Source organism: Cyclospora cayetanensis, unplaced genomic scaffold, assembly GCF_002999335.1.
Source record: "Cyclospora cayetanensis isolate NF1_C8 unplaced genomic scaffold, CcayRef3 CcayRef3_contig_185, whole genome shotgun sequence".
In the NCBI taxonomy this organism is placed as follows: domain Eukaryota; phylum Apicomplexa; class Conoidasida; order Eucoccidiorida; family Eimeriidae; genus Cyclospora; species Cyclospora cayetanensis.
This window is the reverse complement of record NW_020312131.1, coordinates 1-18,089: the sequence shown is the minus strand read 5'-3', so window position 1 is coordinate 18,089 and position 18,089 is coordinate 1. Positions and strand designations below refer to the sequence as shown.

At 51.5% G+C, this 18,089-nt stretch overlaps 2 protein-coding genes and 1 pseudogene across 2 annotated transcripts; 2 read left to right on the top strand and 1 right to left on the bottom strand.

The window, feature by feature from the left end:
- Positions 1-4,028: 4,028 nt before the first annotated feature.
- On the top strand, positions 4,029-5,228 carry LOC34619147 (60S ribosomal protein L4-B). The gene has a single exon (XM_026337469.1). It carries the CDS (start codon positions 4,029-4,031, stop codon positions 5,226-5,228), a length of 1,200 nt encoding a protein of 399 aa, XP_026193254.1.
- Positions 5,229-7,036: 1,808 nt separating this feature from the next.
- LOC113147312 (transcription factor BTF3 homolog 4-like) lies at positions 7,037-7,558 on the top strand. Its single transcript, XM_026337466.1, has one exon. It carries the CDS (start codon positions 7,037-7,039, stop codon positions 7,556-7,558), a length of 522 nt encoding a protein of 173 aa, XP_026193251.1.
- A 10,424-nt stretch (positions 7,559-17,982) lies between these two features.
- LOC113147317 lies at positions 17,983-18,089 on the bottom strand (annotated as a pseudogene; the record flags this gene model as incomplete).

Genomic DNA, 18,089 nt, shown 5'->3' with positions numbered 1-18,089 from the left:
ACAAGTTCTTGCGTGTTAAACAGCAGCAACCCCTCGGATTTTGCAGCTGCTGGGACGCTGTTAGTAGCGAAACAGCGCTGGCAGCAGCAGACGCACCCCAACTGCAGCAGCAGCAGCAGCAGCAAGAGGTGGGGAGAGAGCTGCCTGGTTCTGCGGAGTCTGCAGAATGCCAGGAGTCACCAGACATAGCGTCTCTGTCCTTACCCCTGCATGCAGCAATAGCCCGTCGCGCACCGTCTCCGACGTCGTGGACGTGGTCGCTGCAGCGGCTTCTGTTAGATATCTAGAGCTTCACCGGCAGCAGCGCTATATGCTGCAGCTGCTCGTAAGACTGCGCGAATTTCGTTCAGGCTTTCTCGTGGAGTATGACAACGCAGGCTAGCTGCGCTGCTCAGTGTTTCGTTCTCTGCTGCATGTACACTGCCTTCGGTGGCTGCCGCTCTGACTGCAATGCGGCCTCCCTGAGGTTGGCGCTTTGCAGGCATCTGACGCTTCTGCCAAAGCTTATGCTGCCTTCGAGTGGCTAGCCCGTTGCCTTTTATCCAGCCGTCCCACCGACGTCCAAAAATCGCCCCTCCTAGGGCACTTGTAGGAAAAGTTTAGCCCCCAGACCAGTGCACAACGCAATAGCAGACAATTCGCTAAGCTTTCAAAAGCTTCCTCCCCGCTCTGCCTTCTAGTTGGGAGCTTGGCAATAGTGGAGGGGGAACCAACCACCAGGACGTGTGCGCTGCTGCAAACCCGCAAAATCGCGCCAAACAATCGCAAGCGGTTGCATGTGGCCAGCAGGCATACAACGTTCACTCTTCTAGTATCGCGCTAATCCTACTCTGCAACATGCGAACAGCCAACGCCAAGCATCGTTGACTAATGGCGTCGCTAAAGATAGCCAGTGGCGGATGTGCCCAAGCGTGGCGCCTCAACGCATGCAGGGCTCACGTTTCTCACATTGGAATTATTGTACATGGAAGCAGCTGACAAATTCGAACGTGCAGAAACCTTGGCCGATTCCTTACTGATGATGCCTAGCGCGGTTAGAGGTGCATCATCGTGGCTTCTAACTGGCTGCATGACGAGCTACTCCGAAAACAGCTCGCAACTATGTGGTGGATGAGTGTGAACGACCTCAACACATGAACTGCATCAAGCGGTAAATTGCGGACAACAAGTGCCCAGTTCGAATACAGAGAGATCCGTGCAAGCAGGTGCGCGACGGTGGCGCTTTTGTACAGCGTTCTCAATGTTGCGTACAGCCAAAGGCATTCAAAATGGGGCAGTGACACATTTACGCGATATCACACTGCCTTCGTAGAGGCGCGTTCGGTAGCTTTCTACGAACTGTGTGACCAAAAGTACAGGCGACTTGGTCAGTCGCTGAATCCGCATAAGGCCTAGCATACAAAACACCTGTGGTGTGTGATCCTTCCTGGTTCAACCTGTGCAACTTAAACTTCCTGCAAGAGGCCAGAATATCGCCTGTTACTCAGATAATATTCACAGCCTCCCATAGAAACCTGTTTTCAAGCCGAAACACAGCCGCGATGCTCTCTATGGAGCGCACAATCCTGAGGAATGGGTAGTCTAGCTCCTCAATGCCCTTTCCATTAAACAGTCATTAAACAGTCCTGTACTCTTCAAGTCATGCACAACGCTTTACAGATCCTCCTCGGTGACATCCTTACGCAAGACGCCCGTGGCCCCTTTGAGCCTCAGCAACACGCTTTTACTCCTTTTCAATGCCAAACTCCGACTCGGAGAGCGTCTGTAGGAAAATTTCTGCCAACCGTTGGGGCCTAGTGAAGCCTAGATTTTCTGGCATGTCTCTCCAACAACTGCATCAGGCCGAAGCTTGCGAAATTCTTCGCTGCCTTGACATGTTCCCCTCTGGCAACATTCACAAACATGCCAGCGGCAAACGTGAAGGCTGCAAGGGCCTTGACGCAGCGGAGGAGAGCATCGGCATCTACTTTCAAAGATGTTTCCCGCTTCATGCTCATTACAACCTCGCCGCATGCCTCGGCATCCCTGGACGCACCCATATCCATGAAAGCGGTCACTTGATCCTGCAGGATATGATACACCTTTTCCATATGTTCCTGCGCTTGCACGCCGGCATGCGCCATCTTGCTTGAAATGGATTCCTTCTTCTCTTGCGTTGCCTTTCCTGCTGTCAAACGCGATTCGTCAGCTGCCAACTGCGCCTTCTTAGGTTCAGGGAGCTTGGAATCTTCCTCGGGCGCTCCGCCTGATTTCCCAAAAATGGCACCCAAGGTGTTTGCGAGCGCCGATTCTGCATAGTCCTGAGCATTCTGCCGAAACTTTTTCAAGACTCCAGCAGCAGCGCTGCCGCTTTCTTCCAGCTCCTGCATGATCTGTTCCTTCCCTTCCGCGATCATGTCTAACAGCAGTTTCGGATTAAGAACATCCTTCTCAGACTCTTCTTCTGGGGGAGTGATGGAGTCATCAATATCATCACAACCCTCGCACTCTGGCCTCACGGCAGCATCCGGAGCGGAGCCCACTTTCTCTCCTTCGGTTGGCGAAGTGTCCGTCGGTTCTGCTGCCGCCGCAATATCGATGTCAGTACACCCCGCAAAAATTCCAGCCGTGGCCAGGAAGAAGGCCACCGAGAAACGCATCTTGGCGTAGATCAATTTGCCAGAGGAAGTGAAGTCTGTGACGCCACCAGAGGCACTCAGGCAGCCTGCAGCATGAAGAGAAAAGCATCAATCCTGGACAAAAGGGCAGAAGCTAAATGAAACTCGAGAGAAAATGACAACAAGTGGGGCACCACACCATGGCTGCAACGATTCATTGCGCTTTCAGTGCACTGTGCCTCTGGTAGGACCCCAAACACTTCATTACCCGCCTTTTGTTGCAGGCACGCACAAGACTCTCTACTGCCCCTTCACTTCTGCAGACGCCTCCAGGGTATGCACTTACATATGTATACTGCTGACGGCGCGTGGAGGCGAGGGGTTCCCCTGAGGAAAGTTCCCAAGAACGCTTGGTGAATCCCTTGTCTGGTCTTGATCGATGAGGAAGATAATGGAAATGGGTACCACGTACTTATGTAATGAGCAAAAGGGCCATCTAATGATGAAGAAGCGCTCTCAATCCTGAGAAGCAAACGGGAGCGGCCGCTGTGAGCCACGATGCCCTCGTTGGCTGTTCTCGTGCAACCCAGAACTGTGCGAGGCAGCCTGTTGAATGCTCCAAAGAGCGCGCACTTCTGTAGGAAATAGTGTGCGCTGAGCTTTGAATTAAACGTGGTGCAGTTACACCTAATGGCGGCTAAAGCAAGAAGGAGAGCAAGGACCTGTGTGCCGGAGTTGGCGCAAGTCTTGCTGGGAGCGAGCGGCAGGAGCAGTGGCAGCAGCAGCCAGCCCAGAGAGGCTGCGGGGCCGTTTCTCGCAGCAGCGCCATGAGCAGTGGCGGAAATAACAATCGAGAGTGAGGGTCTGTGCCGCTCAAACCGCTTTTTTCATTTGGGAATTTTCTGGCCCGGGATAATGTAAGGCTATTTTTGCTTCGCGTGCCGCTGCCGCTGCTGTCTTATCGGTGCTGCTGCTGCTGGGGTGGGGAGCTGCGGCGTCAACACATGTGTGCATCCGTTTGCTGCCGTTCTTTAGTTTTCTTTCTGCCGCTAAGGCACAATTTTACTCTTCCTCCGCATCAAGTTGCGCCGTCGAGTTCGGAGCCGTAGCTTTCCCCGCGGTCGCATCTCTCCTTTTGGAGCTGCGGGGGCGCATGGACGCGGTCCAGATACTTCCGATGACGAACTTCGTTTCCTTTTCATTTTGAGCAGTGCACTGTTTGTCTTCACAATGGGGTCCCCTTTTGTCGCTGTCTCGCAGAGACAGCCGGAAATGCAATAACCTGCAGCGTGTGGTGTACTGTGTTCAACTTGCATGGCGAAACTTGCATTGGGGTATGCGGTGCTCTCATCCCCCTGTTCTTGCCTGTTCTTGTGCGTCGCAGCACTCGCGGCTCCGCGCGATCCAGCAGCAATACAGCACCTGGCGAAGATGGCGACCGCGCGTCCATGTGTGGGCATCTACAATCCCGAGGGCACTCCGGTGGGGTCCGCGTTGATGCCTTCCGTCTTTTGCGCCCCCCTTCGGGCTGATCTCGTGCGCTTCGTCTGCACGAATCTCGCAAAGAACTCGCGGCAGGCGTACGGAGTGGCCCCCAATGCTGGCTACCAGACGAGTGCAGAATCCTGGGGTACAGGAAGAGCCGTCTCGCGTATTCCTCGCGTGCCGGGGGGTGGTACCCACAGAAGCGGCCAGGCTGCCTTTGGGAACATGTGCAGAGGGGGAGGCATGTTCGCTCCGAACAAGACGTGGAGGCGCTGGCATCGGAAGGTGAACGTGACGATGAAGCGTCACGCCGTTGCCGCGGCAGTTGCAGCCACGGGCCTGCCAGCACTCGTGATGGCGCGTGGTCACAAGATCGATGCGGTTCCGGAGCTTCCTCTGGTTGTGGAAGACGCAGTGGAGAGCCTGAAGAAAACGAAGGAGGCGGCGAAGCTGTTGCAGCACCTCGGATGCGCGGAGGAGTTGCAGAAAATCCGGGAGAGCAAGAAGCTCCGCGCTGGTCGTGGCAAAGGCCGCAATCGCCGATGCACTCTGAAGAAGGGGCCCCTGGTGATCTACAACTCGGATGATGGCATTTGCAGAGCTTTTAGGAACATTCCAGGCGTCGAACTTGCCCACGTCGACAGGCTCAGTGTCTTGACACTCGCGCCTGGAGGCACTCTCGGACGCTTCTGCGTTTGGACCGCCTCCGCGTTCAAGCGTCTGCAGCTCTTGTACGGTCGCACGGATGGCGTGGGCACTGCTGCGCTCAAGAAGGGCTACCATCTTCCACGCCCTGTGCTCCAGAATGCCGATATTGCAAGGATCATCAACAGCGACGAGGTGCAGAGCGTTGTGAGGCCAATGCTTAAGGGCCCACCCAAGAAGTCGCAGCACAAGAATCTTCTAACCAACCGCTCCGTCCTTTTGCGCGTCAATCCGGCTGCCAAGAATCTCAAGCGGAATGCACAGCTAGCACAGCAGCCAGGATCAAGGCCTTACACCATCCTGCAGAAGAAAAAGATCGCGAAGCGCGAAGAGCGCAAACAGCACAGGATGATGGGCAAGAAGTATATGAAGGAAATCAGGCGCGCTTTCGAGGATAAGGCAGCAGAGAATATGAGCGAAGCTCGCCAGCCGGAGGAGTAAGCAGGGGCAGCGAGGTTCATGGCCAGAAAGGTGAAACAACACGCAGCCGGGAGGGGCCTGTAAATGCCACAAAGCCGATGCAGTGCCTAGATTGTAGCAGCATGGTTGCGCAGCCAGGAGCAGACCTATGGCCTGGTGGGGTGTATGGCTGTTGTTAAACACCGCAAAACGTGTTTACTTCTCCTTTAACTGGGTAATGGACTTGAGAAACTTTGTAAGGCCAATAGATCGTTGCGCTGATACGATGGAGCGAATGGCAGACTGCGGGGTGAACGTTGAAACTTGAGTTGCATATAGAGTAAAGCAGTTTGTGTCACCCCTAAATGCTACGAAACGTTGGTATTTCTGCCTTGATTAGAACTCGCGAGAAGCAGCCGGCAGTAGCACTGTTTTCGCTCGGGGTGTGCATTGGCTGCACTTATTCACGCTCACCGCATTTCGCGAGACTGTTGGCGTGCTTTTAGCCGGCTCTCCCCCGTCTTCCTACCGCCGTTCCCTGATTCAAATAGCGGGGCTGATGGCAAAGAAGAACAGTGCTTCGACTCCCAGTGGCCAGTTGCTGCGCAGTGGTTTGTTCAGTAACATTCGCTGCTCTGTGCCTCTCTGCGCGGTGAAAGCTGGCAGACTGTGCATGTGGGTGTGAATGAATCGTTCGAGTGCTCAAAAGGATGCAGACACGACGCCCTGGCGTCGCATGGCCTCCCCAAAGCAGAGGTCCTCGGCTAATGGTCTTATGGAAACTGCTCCTTACCAACGCAAAGACACTCGTTATGAAGCCCTGTGTTGCGCTCGAGGCTTAAAGATTGTGTGTGGAACGTTCTATGCAGAGCGCTCAGACGCCTGCAGCTTCCTGCCTCGGACGCTCGACTCTAAGAACTAAGGGTGCCACGGAGGGTGAAGGCTGTAGGGCAACCACTGTGATGGGGCTATAATATTATCACTGATCTGACGCCATGGATTTGTTTCAAGCGGCCAAGATGAAGGGAGCATCAGAATCAGGGGGAGTGGGCGCACACCCCAGTTGCGCTGGTTGTTACGGAGGGACTTGCGCGAGTACCCGACTTGAATCTCCATTTGGCCAGAGTGTCTTGCACGCTTCGTTGCCTTGGTATAGCCCCACATGAAAAGTCCTCCCAAACCCCTTTTTTTCTATTGATTAGATGCTATTTGCAGTACCCCACAACGAGGCTGCTGTTACTGCCCCGCGTCGCCTGGCGCTTCGCGGGTGCCACGAAAATCGTTCGGCCATGAGACTACACGTTTTTCTTAAAGTCGTCCTTAAACGGTGAAAACATTTCGCATGATGCCTGCAGAGGGGTCTTAAGCCCCGTAGAGGGGGACCCGCAGATATCGGTGCCTTGCTCATACTGCACGCGGTGCGGCAGCAGCGCCTGCTGCAGCATTCAGAAGGGGGTGTGAGTCTCATGGCTTGATTGTGAAGGCATTCGGCAGAGCGAATGTGTGTTTTTAATCGATTTGTACGAGGTGTTTCCCCGTTTTCTCTCGGCCCAGTCGACGTGTGGTCCAGGCGTGCGTTGGCAGCAGCCGCAGCAGCCGCAGCAGCAGCCGCAGCAGCCGCAGCAGCCGCAGCAGCCGCAGCAGCAGCGTGCCCCACGCCTCTGCCAACGCATCAGCAGCAGCAGCCGGCAGTCCGCGAGGGAGTTGTTGCATCTCATCTCTTGGTAGCTGCTGCGCATGGTCGACGCGGGAACTGGGTGGTCTTCTTCTGTGTGCTGCACGTCCTTCGATTCTGGTGTTTTGTCTCTGCTCGCCGCAGCCCCCTTGTGCCCCCCCTCCAGATGGTCACTATGGAGGAAGAGCTCAGCCCCGCGATCCTTGCCGCTCGCGCCAAACTTCGAGAGCGTTGCGCCAAATCCCAACAGCTAGGAGGCAAGGGAACTGCCCGCCGCAAGGCGAGGAAGACGCACAAGTCCGTGGTGGGGGATGACAAGAAGCTGCAACTCTCCCTGAAGCGCGTTGGCGCCGCCTCTATCTTCGGAGTAGAAGAGGTCTTCCTGCTGAGAGCCGATGGCTCGGCCTTGCACTTCCACAACCCTAAAGTGCAAGCCGCTCCTTCAGCCAATACGTATGTGATCACCGGAGCTGCGGAGGATAAACCGAACGCAGGAGCTCTCCTGGGCGTGAGAGGCCTCTTGGGAGGCGCTGCAGGGGCCCTAGAGGGGGCGTCTATCAACCCCGAGATGCTCAGGCAGCTTCAGCAGCACGTGGAGAGCCTCAGCAAGAAGGAGCAGCAGAAGGAAGCGAAGGAGGAGGCAGACGACGACGTTCCCGATCTCGTCGATAACTTCGAGGAAGCTGCCAAGGAGTAGCTGGGGCTGCCGGAGGAAACGGCGGCGCGGGGCGGGATCCGCGAGCTGCCATAACATAGCAGCAGCAGGCTGCTGCTATGTTATGGCAGCTCGTGCTGAGCAGCATTGCAGAGGCTGAGCCCAAGGGCTGTAGTTAGGGACATGTATGCCACGGATATCCGCCTTCGCCGCATATAGTACACGCTTCGGAAGCTGCACTACAGTTCTTTGGCTCTGCTGCTGCCTTCCTGCAGCAGCAGTGCAGTACTGCTGCCTTGCTACAAGCATACGGCCTATCAGGCCTGTGCTGATGCCCGTGGGTAGCGGTGTGGGGCCTTTACTTTTGTGGGGACTGGTCAGAGTTTGTTGGGACGGCATTGCAAATACTTCTATGGCGTCGCGATACAGCCACTTCACTACAGCAGCTGCTTCAGCAGGTCATTAGCGGCAGTTGCATATGCTTAAGCTAAATCCTCCCATCAAAGTTGTAATATCCGTGGTACTGCTCCTGGTTGCTTGGCGCTGTCACCCCTTCCCTTCAGCCGTACAAATAGCCATAATGCAGTAGCTTTGTTGATGCAGTAGTGCCCCTCCGCCGCAAGCGTGGCCTAGAGAGTTCATGCACCGCTTTGCGGCTGCCGTGCTTCTATTAGCAATTGCAAGAACCGTTCGCTGTAGACAACAGCGAGGTTCGGCTGCTGCTCTCGCTGAAGCATGTACACTAAAGCGCGAGACCGAGTGCAGATGCAGCAGCTGGCTAGTTGCCTACCGCTCCGTCGGTAGGTGTAGGTTTCCGCACTTTGGCAGCATTCCAGTTGGAGCGCTAGCCGCGCCTATAGGATCTGCCGCAGCGTCTGTCACTTAACACGGTAGCTTTACCGTAGGGACGTCTTTTGTGCCGCAAGGAACGCACTTTGGCAGCATTCCAGTTGGAGCGCTAGCCGCGCCTATAGGATCTGCCGCAGCGTCTGTCACTTAACACGGTAACTTTACCGTAGGGACGTCTTTTGTGCCGCAAGGAACGCACTTTGGCAGCATTCCAGTTGGAGCGCTAGCCGCGCCTATAGGATCTGCCGCAGCGTCTGTCACTTAACACGGTAACTTTACCGTAGGGACGTCTTTTGTGCCGCAAGGAAGTGGCAGCACGTATGCCCTCAGGTGAATAAGGGGCGGTGGGACAGAAGAGCGGTGGCCAGCCAGGGTGGCCAGCACTAATCATACACACCAGTGCTGCTTGAATCATCGAGGGCAGCGCAGTATTGCCTGAAAAGCGGAAAACGCTTTGAAACGTGCTGTAGGATCAGTAACGTCCTTGTACCTAGTGGATGACGAAGCTCACAATGGATAAACTGAGAGGCGTGAAAGACAAACCATCTGCAGAGTTCGGTGCGCAACTGAAGAATAGAGGGGATTGGCGGCGGGCTCATGTGCACCTACATTAATGTTTTCCAGGGCGCTGGTGAACAAAGGGATTCTTGAAGTAAAAAAGACGCCAGTAATGTAGTGCACAGTTTTGGCGGACTCTTTTCATTTCCATTCAAGCCACAGATATCTGCGGGCATATGTGCTCGCTATGATTTCTACGATTATTATCAACGACAAAATTCTACTTGAATTCACAATTAAACTCCTGTGGACAGCTCCACGCGCCAGCCGCAACGCCAGGTACAACGTGCAACCCCTAGGCATTTGTCGACACCAAACACCAGTGCAGTGTCCTTCATGCTTTCCTCATGAGCAGCCCTCACCTACTCCACAGGCAAGAAATACCTTCCATTGTTCCCTTTGCTAGTTCTGATGTGTGCTGTGCTGGAAAAGCATCTGTCGCTCTTGCAGCATATACTCACGCCCGTAGCACAACCTTGCGACTTTCGTTTGCTAATGCGCGTGTCATACTGCTGAAGCGTTTCCACTTCTCTTTAAAAGCCTGCCTTTGTAGTACTCACTTATGTAAACTTTGAGATGTACCTTGTAGCGATCTACACTGCACTCTAAGACTTTACTAATATTAGAATAACTGATGTAGCAAGACGGTTTTTTCTGTTCGTATATCTTATGTATTGCAGGGTGGTGCGAGCTTGCAACAAGAAGACGAAGTGTCGCGTGCGTGTAGTTTTAACTAGCTGTAAAAGCTTGGATTGTTAGGCGGTCGAGCTACTAGTAACCTACGTCTCTCCCTTGCCTCAAGGCGGAACCTTGAGAGACGCACGGAGGAGGAGGGAGCTTTCATGAGATACACTCAAAAACGTTCTCTTGAGGCTGAAATGAGTCTGGAGATTTTTTTTTTGGTGGAGACGCTAGATCAAGCATTGATGCCCGGAATAAGAAATGTTCAGAAGGACGCCCCGGCGGAAGCTCCCGCCAGAGGCTACAGGGAAAAGTTTAAAGGGGTCAAGCCGCTTTCTCTAATTACAGAATCCTTTATGGATGAGCTCTGACCCCCTATTCGCATGCTACACATAATGCTTTCTCAGAGTTTCTCCAACTCATCCTGCAGAGGACCTGTGGTGTCGCGCTTGCTGCGAGATGATAGTTTGTGGGGTCTTCATGCCTTCGCTTCAGGGGATAGATGGCTTCCGCTTTTATCTGCCGTTGTTGATTTGATTCTCTATCCACATCTGTTCACCCTCAAAGACAGAGGATTTGCGACGGCTAAATTTCAGCTCAAGTACCATAGGCTTGATACACTTTACTTCTCTCGAGCTAAACATGAAGGCAGTGAAACAAAACTTGTTCAGTCTATGTTCAGAGGGACCGACAGGGGAAGCTCTGATGTTGACTTGCTTTTCACAAGCGATAACGAATAATAGCTGAGATATGTGAAGTCCCTGGACTATCATGAATTCCCTCATTAGGGCTTGATGTCTTTTGCTATGCCCACTAACGAAAAATATGCTGATTTGGGTGCCTGCCCTCTATGAAACATATGCTGACTCTCCCTGCTCTGACTACTCTCCCCAATATCTTGCTTCGTCTGCTTCCGTGTTCAAATAACTGCTCTCTTACAGCTTGCTTGCTTTCGGTTTTACAGAATTCAATCTACATACGGAAAGTTGTGACCATGTAGTATGTAGTGAAGTCAGCCAGCTCTCGAAGGATCAGAGCGTCATGTCAACACGATGGCAGATGTTCAGCTCAACAGTTTTTCCCAAAAGCCACGTCACCAGGCGCATACGGCAATCATCCAGGGTTCTAAGTCAAAAGGCGCAATAGGCCCCGATCACAGTGGCCTGCCCCAACGTACTTTCTTTCGATCTCTCTTTTAATGTCCTGTATTCGCTTGGACTAACTTTGTTTTGTTCATATTTACCCGTGTGTGGGCACACCACAAGGACTCTGGACGCTGTGAGCCAGCGGAGATACATAGGGGTTTTTGTGAGCAAAGGCCACCAAGAAAGAGACTTGGCACACCATCTTTGCTGTCATATCAGAACAGTACTAGTCGATAATATAAGTGGAACCAGAATCTTGAATTTCGAATCATACCGTGATACTAACCTCCATTATTAGCACTCCACAAAAGGACGCATGCTGTGTGCGTATTGAATAGAAGCACTCCCCGGTTAACCAATATAGTCAAGTTAGCATTCAAACAACTTACAAAGAATAGTTAGACTGTCGCACCTAACTATTGCTTGTGGAAATGCTCACGCTGATAGAAGTAGGCGTACATATGCGTGCCCAGAGGATGGCACTTGATAGAGCCAGCTTACAGTTATGTTGGTTTACCCGATGATTGGTTTCCCTGGAAAGATGTGTCGAACTTGCTGCCGACGAAATGGCCCAGAGCGCATATGTACAGAGCTGCATAGCGTGTAATATTCCTCCTAGAGTACCTAGAAGGCTGGCGACACCCAAAGTGCCAACAAAACCTGCAGGGTAAGAGAGGATCCATAAGGCTGAGGTGCGTCATCACCGGTCACTTAGTAAGGTAGCGCTGGAATACCGAAGTGCAAAATGTAATATACTAAACGCATCCAAGTCTGCATTCTATCAAGGTTATTCTCGCCGTTCAACCGAGCTGCTGCGTCCTGCTGCAGATTAGCGTGGTCAGTCATCCGCAGAGAAGAAAAACTTGGTTGGCGTCCCAGTACACCACCTGTAATCAAAAAAGAGCTTTCTTTGTACACAGGTGGCCGACGACATGCTGTAGTGACTATACAAACCTGAAGTACCGCCCACATTGCATATGAATGACTATTAGAGAGTAGACTATACACATGCAAATCAGCAACTTATTTGAGCGCACTTCATAATGCAGTTCTTTTCTCCCGACGTTGACAAAAGGAGCACCTTGTTTGCTTCGTCTATCTACTCTCAAATAGTCAACATATGAATTTTTGCTCATTTCTTTGTAGGCACGAAGTAAAGGCACAATGAGACATGCATAATGTCTAATTCCCTTTTCTTTTTGCAACAAAGCACGAGGAAAATCTCCTAGCCCTCTGACTGTTAGTATACATTAGGAACAGATATATAAACCTACGCAAAGATAGTGCATTTGTTAGGGTATTCACGGCCCAAAAGAATGCTGGAACGCACCATATAAAACATAAGACTGGCAGAATCCAGTTCAACAAGTATACATCTATGTATTTATGCCAGTAGGACTTGACTTGAGCAGAGGGACTGCGAAATGGTTTTAATTGCATGGACTGTGGGATTTTATATCCTGCGTTACCAGGCCTTCAAATACTTTTTCTGGTACGTTAGGCAACGTGGATCTGAAATGGTAGGCCAAAGTAGTTGCGCCTCTGTCACTTTGCCTCCATGCTTTCAGATTGCAACTGGGCAACGCCAAGCAGCTTAAGCCAGAGAATCGCCAGTTAGAGCTTCTTCATATTCTACATGAGCTCCTTGCCACCCATTTCGCACCTTGTCAAGCAGAAACATATCAACGATAGCAGAATTCTAAGGGCCAGCAAATAGCGAATCGGTAGCACAGAATACTGCTCCCTTCAGTAATTCCTGCAAAACAAAGCCTTTGGGGGAAAATATCAACGAATAATCTCAGAGGACGCTAGACTTACAAAACCAAAGGGCCAAAACAAGCAGTGCCACAAGCATTGAGCTTTGATTCTAACTGTGAGAGGGATGGACGGAGTGGAGAGCGGTTGGCATAACTTATGTATATGGGCTCTTCTACATGGCGTTCGCGTAATTGTTTTGGGCTGCTTCGTGCTCAGCAGGTGTACTCGTACCCAGTGCAAGGCTTCTTTGATTCAATCAAAAGGTGTTGTACATATTTTATTCGATCAAACCTGACCAATGCATCAACGCACAACACTGTGAGTAAAGAAAGCACGGCATATATATTTTTTCTGGTAGGAAGCTTTTCGCTACTCTGTCCTCTTTGAAGAGCAGTATGAATGGTTATCCGCATCGCAGTATTAGATTCTGGATTTCCCCCATACTGTATACGGTATACCGATCAGTCGTACAACGATAGGCTTTGACATAAGAAAGGGAACTGCGCCATCAGTAGATTACTATTGCTTGCATATGGCTTAGGGACGTATCTCTTTTCAAAAACTAGCTTTGTGTAGTCTATTGCGGGTTTGGGCTTGAAAGCATGCTTAAGCTTGCTAGATCTTTTGTTTGGAACATGGCAGGCACTGATCAGGACTTTGGTGACTCATTCTTTAAAGAATTGACTGCACTATTCGTAAGAGCAGTCACGTTAGGTATGACGCTGTGATTGGTCAGATGGCTCGTATCAGCTCCAAACATCGCGAGAAACTACTGGCTGGTTGTTGCACGGAATACAAGAAAGCAAAGGCCGTGTCGTTTTGGGAGCATCTGAACTAAACAAGCTTCATGGGCAGATGCTTCGAGCTTTACCAATATTACGAGACTAATGGATGTTTTTGGCGTTGCCTCTACTGAGACACTTGTCAGGCTTCCAGCTGTGCGCCACATTATAGAGAGCTAGTGAAGGCGGGAACGCCTAGAAAGTCTCAGCGCTCTGAGTTTTAGAAAATGGATCCCAATAGTGCTGCAGATTGCAGTTCTAACCTAGCATTGTGCTACCTTCTTGTGCAGTGCAGATGGGAGCTGTTGCTTTGGATGGAATGAGAGGGGAGTACAAGGTGCGGCACATTGCAGGAAAAATGTCCTAGGAAGTCCAGATTTCGTGTCAAGGGAAGAGTGTTTTTTCACAGTTCCAGGTACAAAGTGTTTTTAGGATCTCCTCCATGATTGACATAGATCAAGCCTGGCAACTTGAGAAACTGCCTGTGAACGCTCACAGTGTATATGAGGCGATGAGCATATCTACCACTGCTAGATGGATCGCTGCTGGGCATGGCTGCTTGACAGCTTGACTTCTACAAGTCACCATACATCTGAAGCGAGTGGAAGCATTGATCGTTAGTGTTCAGTGCCTGAGGATTTCGCTTTAAGAAAGTTGAAGGCCCCAGCCTAGTTGTAAATCACTCCAAAAGAACCTGGGTGATCTGCCAGGTGTTTCCCCGTTAAGGCGCAAGTACACAAACCGTATCAGCACACGCACAGACCATTGAACCTACCAAACTACGTGAACGATCCTTTCTGGTGGGAACAACCTGTGTGCCGTCCTACTGTAGGCTAGTGCTGTGTGCTACGCATGGCCGTCGAGGCGATTGTACGTACATCAGCACGAAACCATTTTCTGTGGCCTGCGACTTAGTGTGCAGCGTATGTCTCAGGCTGTAATCGCCCAAAAATCAAAATGATCATGGACGGCCGGCTACTACTGCAATGACACATTGGAGTGGGGATGATATCAGGTGTAGCAGCCCATCTTCTGCTCACCCTGAATAACTTGAAAGCAACACATTCTGCAAAATGTGTGCTCTCTGTCATTCTTAACAATGTTCCTACAAAGTTCTCGTTAATGCACTTCGACTTTTCTTGAGATGACGTGAGCTCAAGAGAAGAAATACAAAATAATCCCTCGCGTTGGTGCATTTGCGCATTTAATTCAGAAGGCACACTCCATTCTTCACAGTCGTACCACAATGAGAAAAAGCGAACGGCTAATTACCCGGCACATTGTGTCAAGCGGCGGCTTTGCCGCTACCGGCGCGTGCCATACTCGTACTCCTCCTTCCGCTTGCGAGTGGATCTGGAGTGTCGGTAATGGGCCGCCGCTTACTCGCGCGGCTTTTCCATGTATGAGGGTGAAAGTTTTGTAGGCAGTTGCTGCAAACCTTCTACCCCTTAAATCAGTTTGCAATGTTCTCACAACTGTCTTTGCTTTCTAGAGGGTTGGCTTTGAAACTGCGCTTTGTGGGAGGGGTTGGTGTCTGTACCCCCTTCGGTGCGGGGTGTGCGACGCGTTGTTCTCGGTCATTTGTGTAATGCTTTATGGTTTACTCTCCTGCGCTTTCTTTTTGGCTGGCAGCAGGCGTGCGAGGAGACGGCGGCTATTCAGCGCTAGCTGCTGTATGTACGGGCTTCTCCACTCTCCAGAAGAGCACACCTAGACTTGAGGGAAAACTATCTTCGATAGATCTATAGGCTCGCTCATCGACGAAAGACGCATGGAATAACGGTGAACATTGTGAACTGCAGATTTAAGCGAGCTATCGAATTTCGGAACGCATTTTGCGCTGCGGGTATCGGCCGGCACCACTTCTGTTCAACCCTATAAAGGACACTGTCGTCGCTTCACCTGGATAGTAGGAGCGCGTTTCGTATGGCCAATGGGTGTCATGTGCGGTCTCCTCATGCGTGTGCGCAACATGCACGCTTTTGACCTGGGCCTCAAGATTTTATGCTTCGGGGAGGCTTTGGCGGCTTTGCTAGGGCATCTGTCTAGGCCACTGCTGCCTGCGAGGGCTGGTTTGCTGCTCGTCGTCTGAAGCTGGGTTGTAAGGTCTAATAGTGGCGCTGTTTCTATGCGTGAGGTGGTGTGTAGGTTAAAGAGTATGTAGGCACGCTCTGGTGGCACTGAGTGTTACTGCTTCGCTATCCTTTTGTCGGAAAGAGATACGGTGGTTTTATGTACAGCAAGCTCAAGCGTACGCTGCATTAGTATACCTACAGGGAGTAATTTGCTTGGAAGGCGGGTGCTTTTGTACCTGATCTGTGTTTGGGTCTGTTGGAGGGTGCAGAGCTCACTAGCTGTGCGCACGGTGGCTAGTGCGGGATTTTTCCCGACTGGTGGAGGGAGCAGCCGGATGGTTCGTTACACACTCCGTGCACGCTGGCGCTTAGTGTCGGTTGTTCGGGGTGGTTGCAGTACTGCCGCCTTTGAGGGGTGCTGAGATCCTATGCAATGTATAATTTTGGGCCGAAGCAGTGCATGTTGCTGCTTACTGCGTTGACGGGGCTTTAATCCGCCATGACGGCCTCCCTGGCGAAGCAAAAAACCACGTGTAGTAGACCTGAAATCAGTCGAGACTACCCGACGAAATTGAGCATATTATTAAGCGAAGAAAAGAAACTGACTATTTTTCACCCTAGTAGCGGCGAGTGAAGCGATAAGAGCTAACAATAATAGTCGCGAAGCCGTGGCGGCATCGCGAGTTGTAGCCTCTAGAGGCGCTACCAGTGGAAGGGCAGGTCCAAGTTTCTTGGAACAGAACTTCAGAGAGGGTGACAGTCCCGTCCCTTGTCCTGCTTGCTGTTTCCACGTACGGTACGCTATTATTGAGTCGCGTTCATTGGGATTTGAGCGCAAAATGTGTGACAAGTTTAACAGAAAGCTTACTATTGGCGCGAGACCGATAGCGAACAAGTACTGTGAAGGAAAGATGAAAAGGACTTGGGAAAGAGAGTTAAAAGTGTCTAGAATGCTGAACGAGAAACGATTTGAACTTTTGTGCCAATAGCAAGCCCAGTGCGAATAGAAATATCATGTTGACCAAAAGGGGAAAAGCTTGCTTGATTTTGATTTTCAGTACGAATACAAACTGTGAAAGCATGGCCTATCGATCCTTTAGGACTGAGAAACTTTCAGCTAGAGGTGTCAGAAAAGTTGCCACAGGGATAAATGGCTTGTGGCAGCCAAGCGTTCATAGCGACGTTGCTTTTTAATCCTTCGATGTCGGCTCTTGCTATCATTGGGACACAAAAGTCTCAAGTGTCGGATTGTTCACCCGCCAATAGGGAACGTGAGCTGGGTTTAGACCGTCGTGAGACAGGTTAGTTTTACCCTACTGATAAATTTGATACTGCGACAGTAATTCAACTTAGTACGAGAGGAACAGTTAGTTCAGATACTTGGTTAATGCGGCTAGCTGAAAAGCTAGTGCCGCGAAGCTACCATCTGTTGGATTATGGCTGAACGCCTCTAAGTCAGAATCTATGCTGGCTAAGCAGTGTTCCTCACTGCTCCAGCTGTCACTTGCAACTACTTGTGTTGCCTCCTGGCGATACTTCTCAGCAACGCCCTCTGCGCCACGCTTTGGGTGAGAAACGCAATTTCCTACATCTGGAGCGCTACATCCATTGCAGACGACTTTGGCACAACCAGGTATTGTAAGTGTGAGAGTAGGCTTGTCCTACGATCCACTAAGATTCAGCCTGCGTTGTCCGATGTGTTCATTCCTGCCCCCTCTTTGCTTGCTGGGAGTGACGAAGGGGACCGGCCGGCACCGCAGGCTGCGACGGTAAGGCAGCGCAGTGGAAGTCCGTGCCTGCATCCCAGGCAGCTCTACTACACTGCACACGGTTTCACGTGCTCCGGCCATCGAAACAATGAGCCGCCTCGCTTGCTTGCGGCAACACCGATGAATTCGCGGATTGCACATACCTACGGCCTTTATCGATCCTCTGGCTTTACATGCTGAAAACCATTCTGGCGCAGCTTTCGCTTGATGGGCTATCGATATGCCTGATGGCTGATACCACCGCCGAACCTTTTAGGTAGCTTGACATTCGACCTTGATACAATGTGGCTGCTGAAATGTGCCAGTCCACGGCAATGAACGATCTGCTCTTTGGCCCAGCAAAAGTGGCAGCCTTGAAACAGTCACTTGGCGCGACACGCTTTTCCAGAAGCCGCCATCCTACCTGTGCTTGCTGGGTACACGCTAGAAACGCTAGGCGCCCGCGCGGCCGGGCCAGCCATCATTGCCTCGGTGCCTCAGCACCACGCTACTACTCCCTCCACAATCAAAATCAGCATTAACCAAACACATTTTGCTACAATATCATGCTTGGGATTACGAGCAAACCTTCATGCTCAAGATGCAAGCCTCGCAAATTTCAACCGCTCCCAACTTACTTGCTGCCCTTTGGAAGAAAAAACCTTCACGAATTTTTTCACGTTGCCATGCCTCGACGTCAAGAGCAAAAATGGTTTCGCAGGGTCGCGCCTGCTAGGTGTAGCTCCCCCCTTCAGCAGGAATCACCTGAATCCCGCAACCTAGCCTATTGCCACTGGAAAGGCAAGGGTAGTATAGCTGGGAGGTTTCATTTGTAATTGGTGCGGTGTCCTCTGGGGCCTTGAGCAAAAAGGCCGTCATCACCCAAAGGGATTCCCGCGGAGTCCCCCACCGCAGTACTAACCGGGCCTTGCGCCGCTTAACTTCGGAGTTCTGATGGGATCCGGTGCATTCGACGC

Bases quoted from the DNA above. Each gene is read 5' to 3' on its own strand.
- LOC34619147 (XM_026337469.1), top strand. From the start codon at position 4,029: ATGGCGACCGCGCGTCCATGTGTGGGCATCTACAATCCCGAGGGCACT.
- LOC113147312 (XM_026337466.1), top strand. From the start codon at position 7,037: ATGGAGGAAGAGCTCAGCCCCGCGATCCTTGCCGCTCGCGCCAAACTT.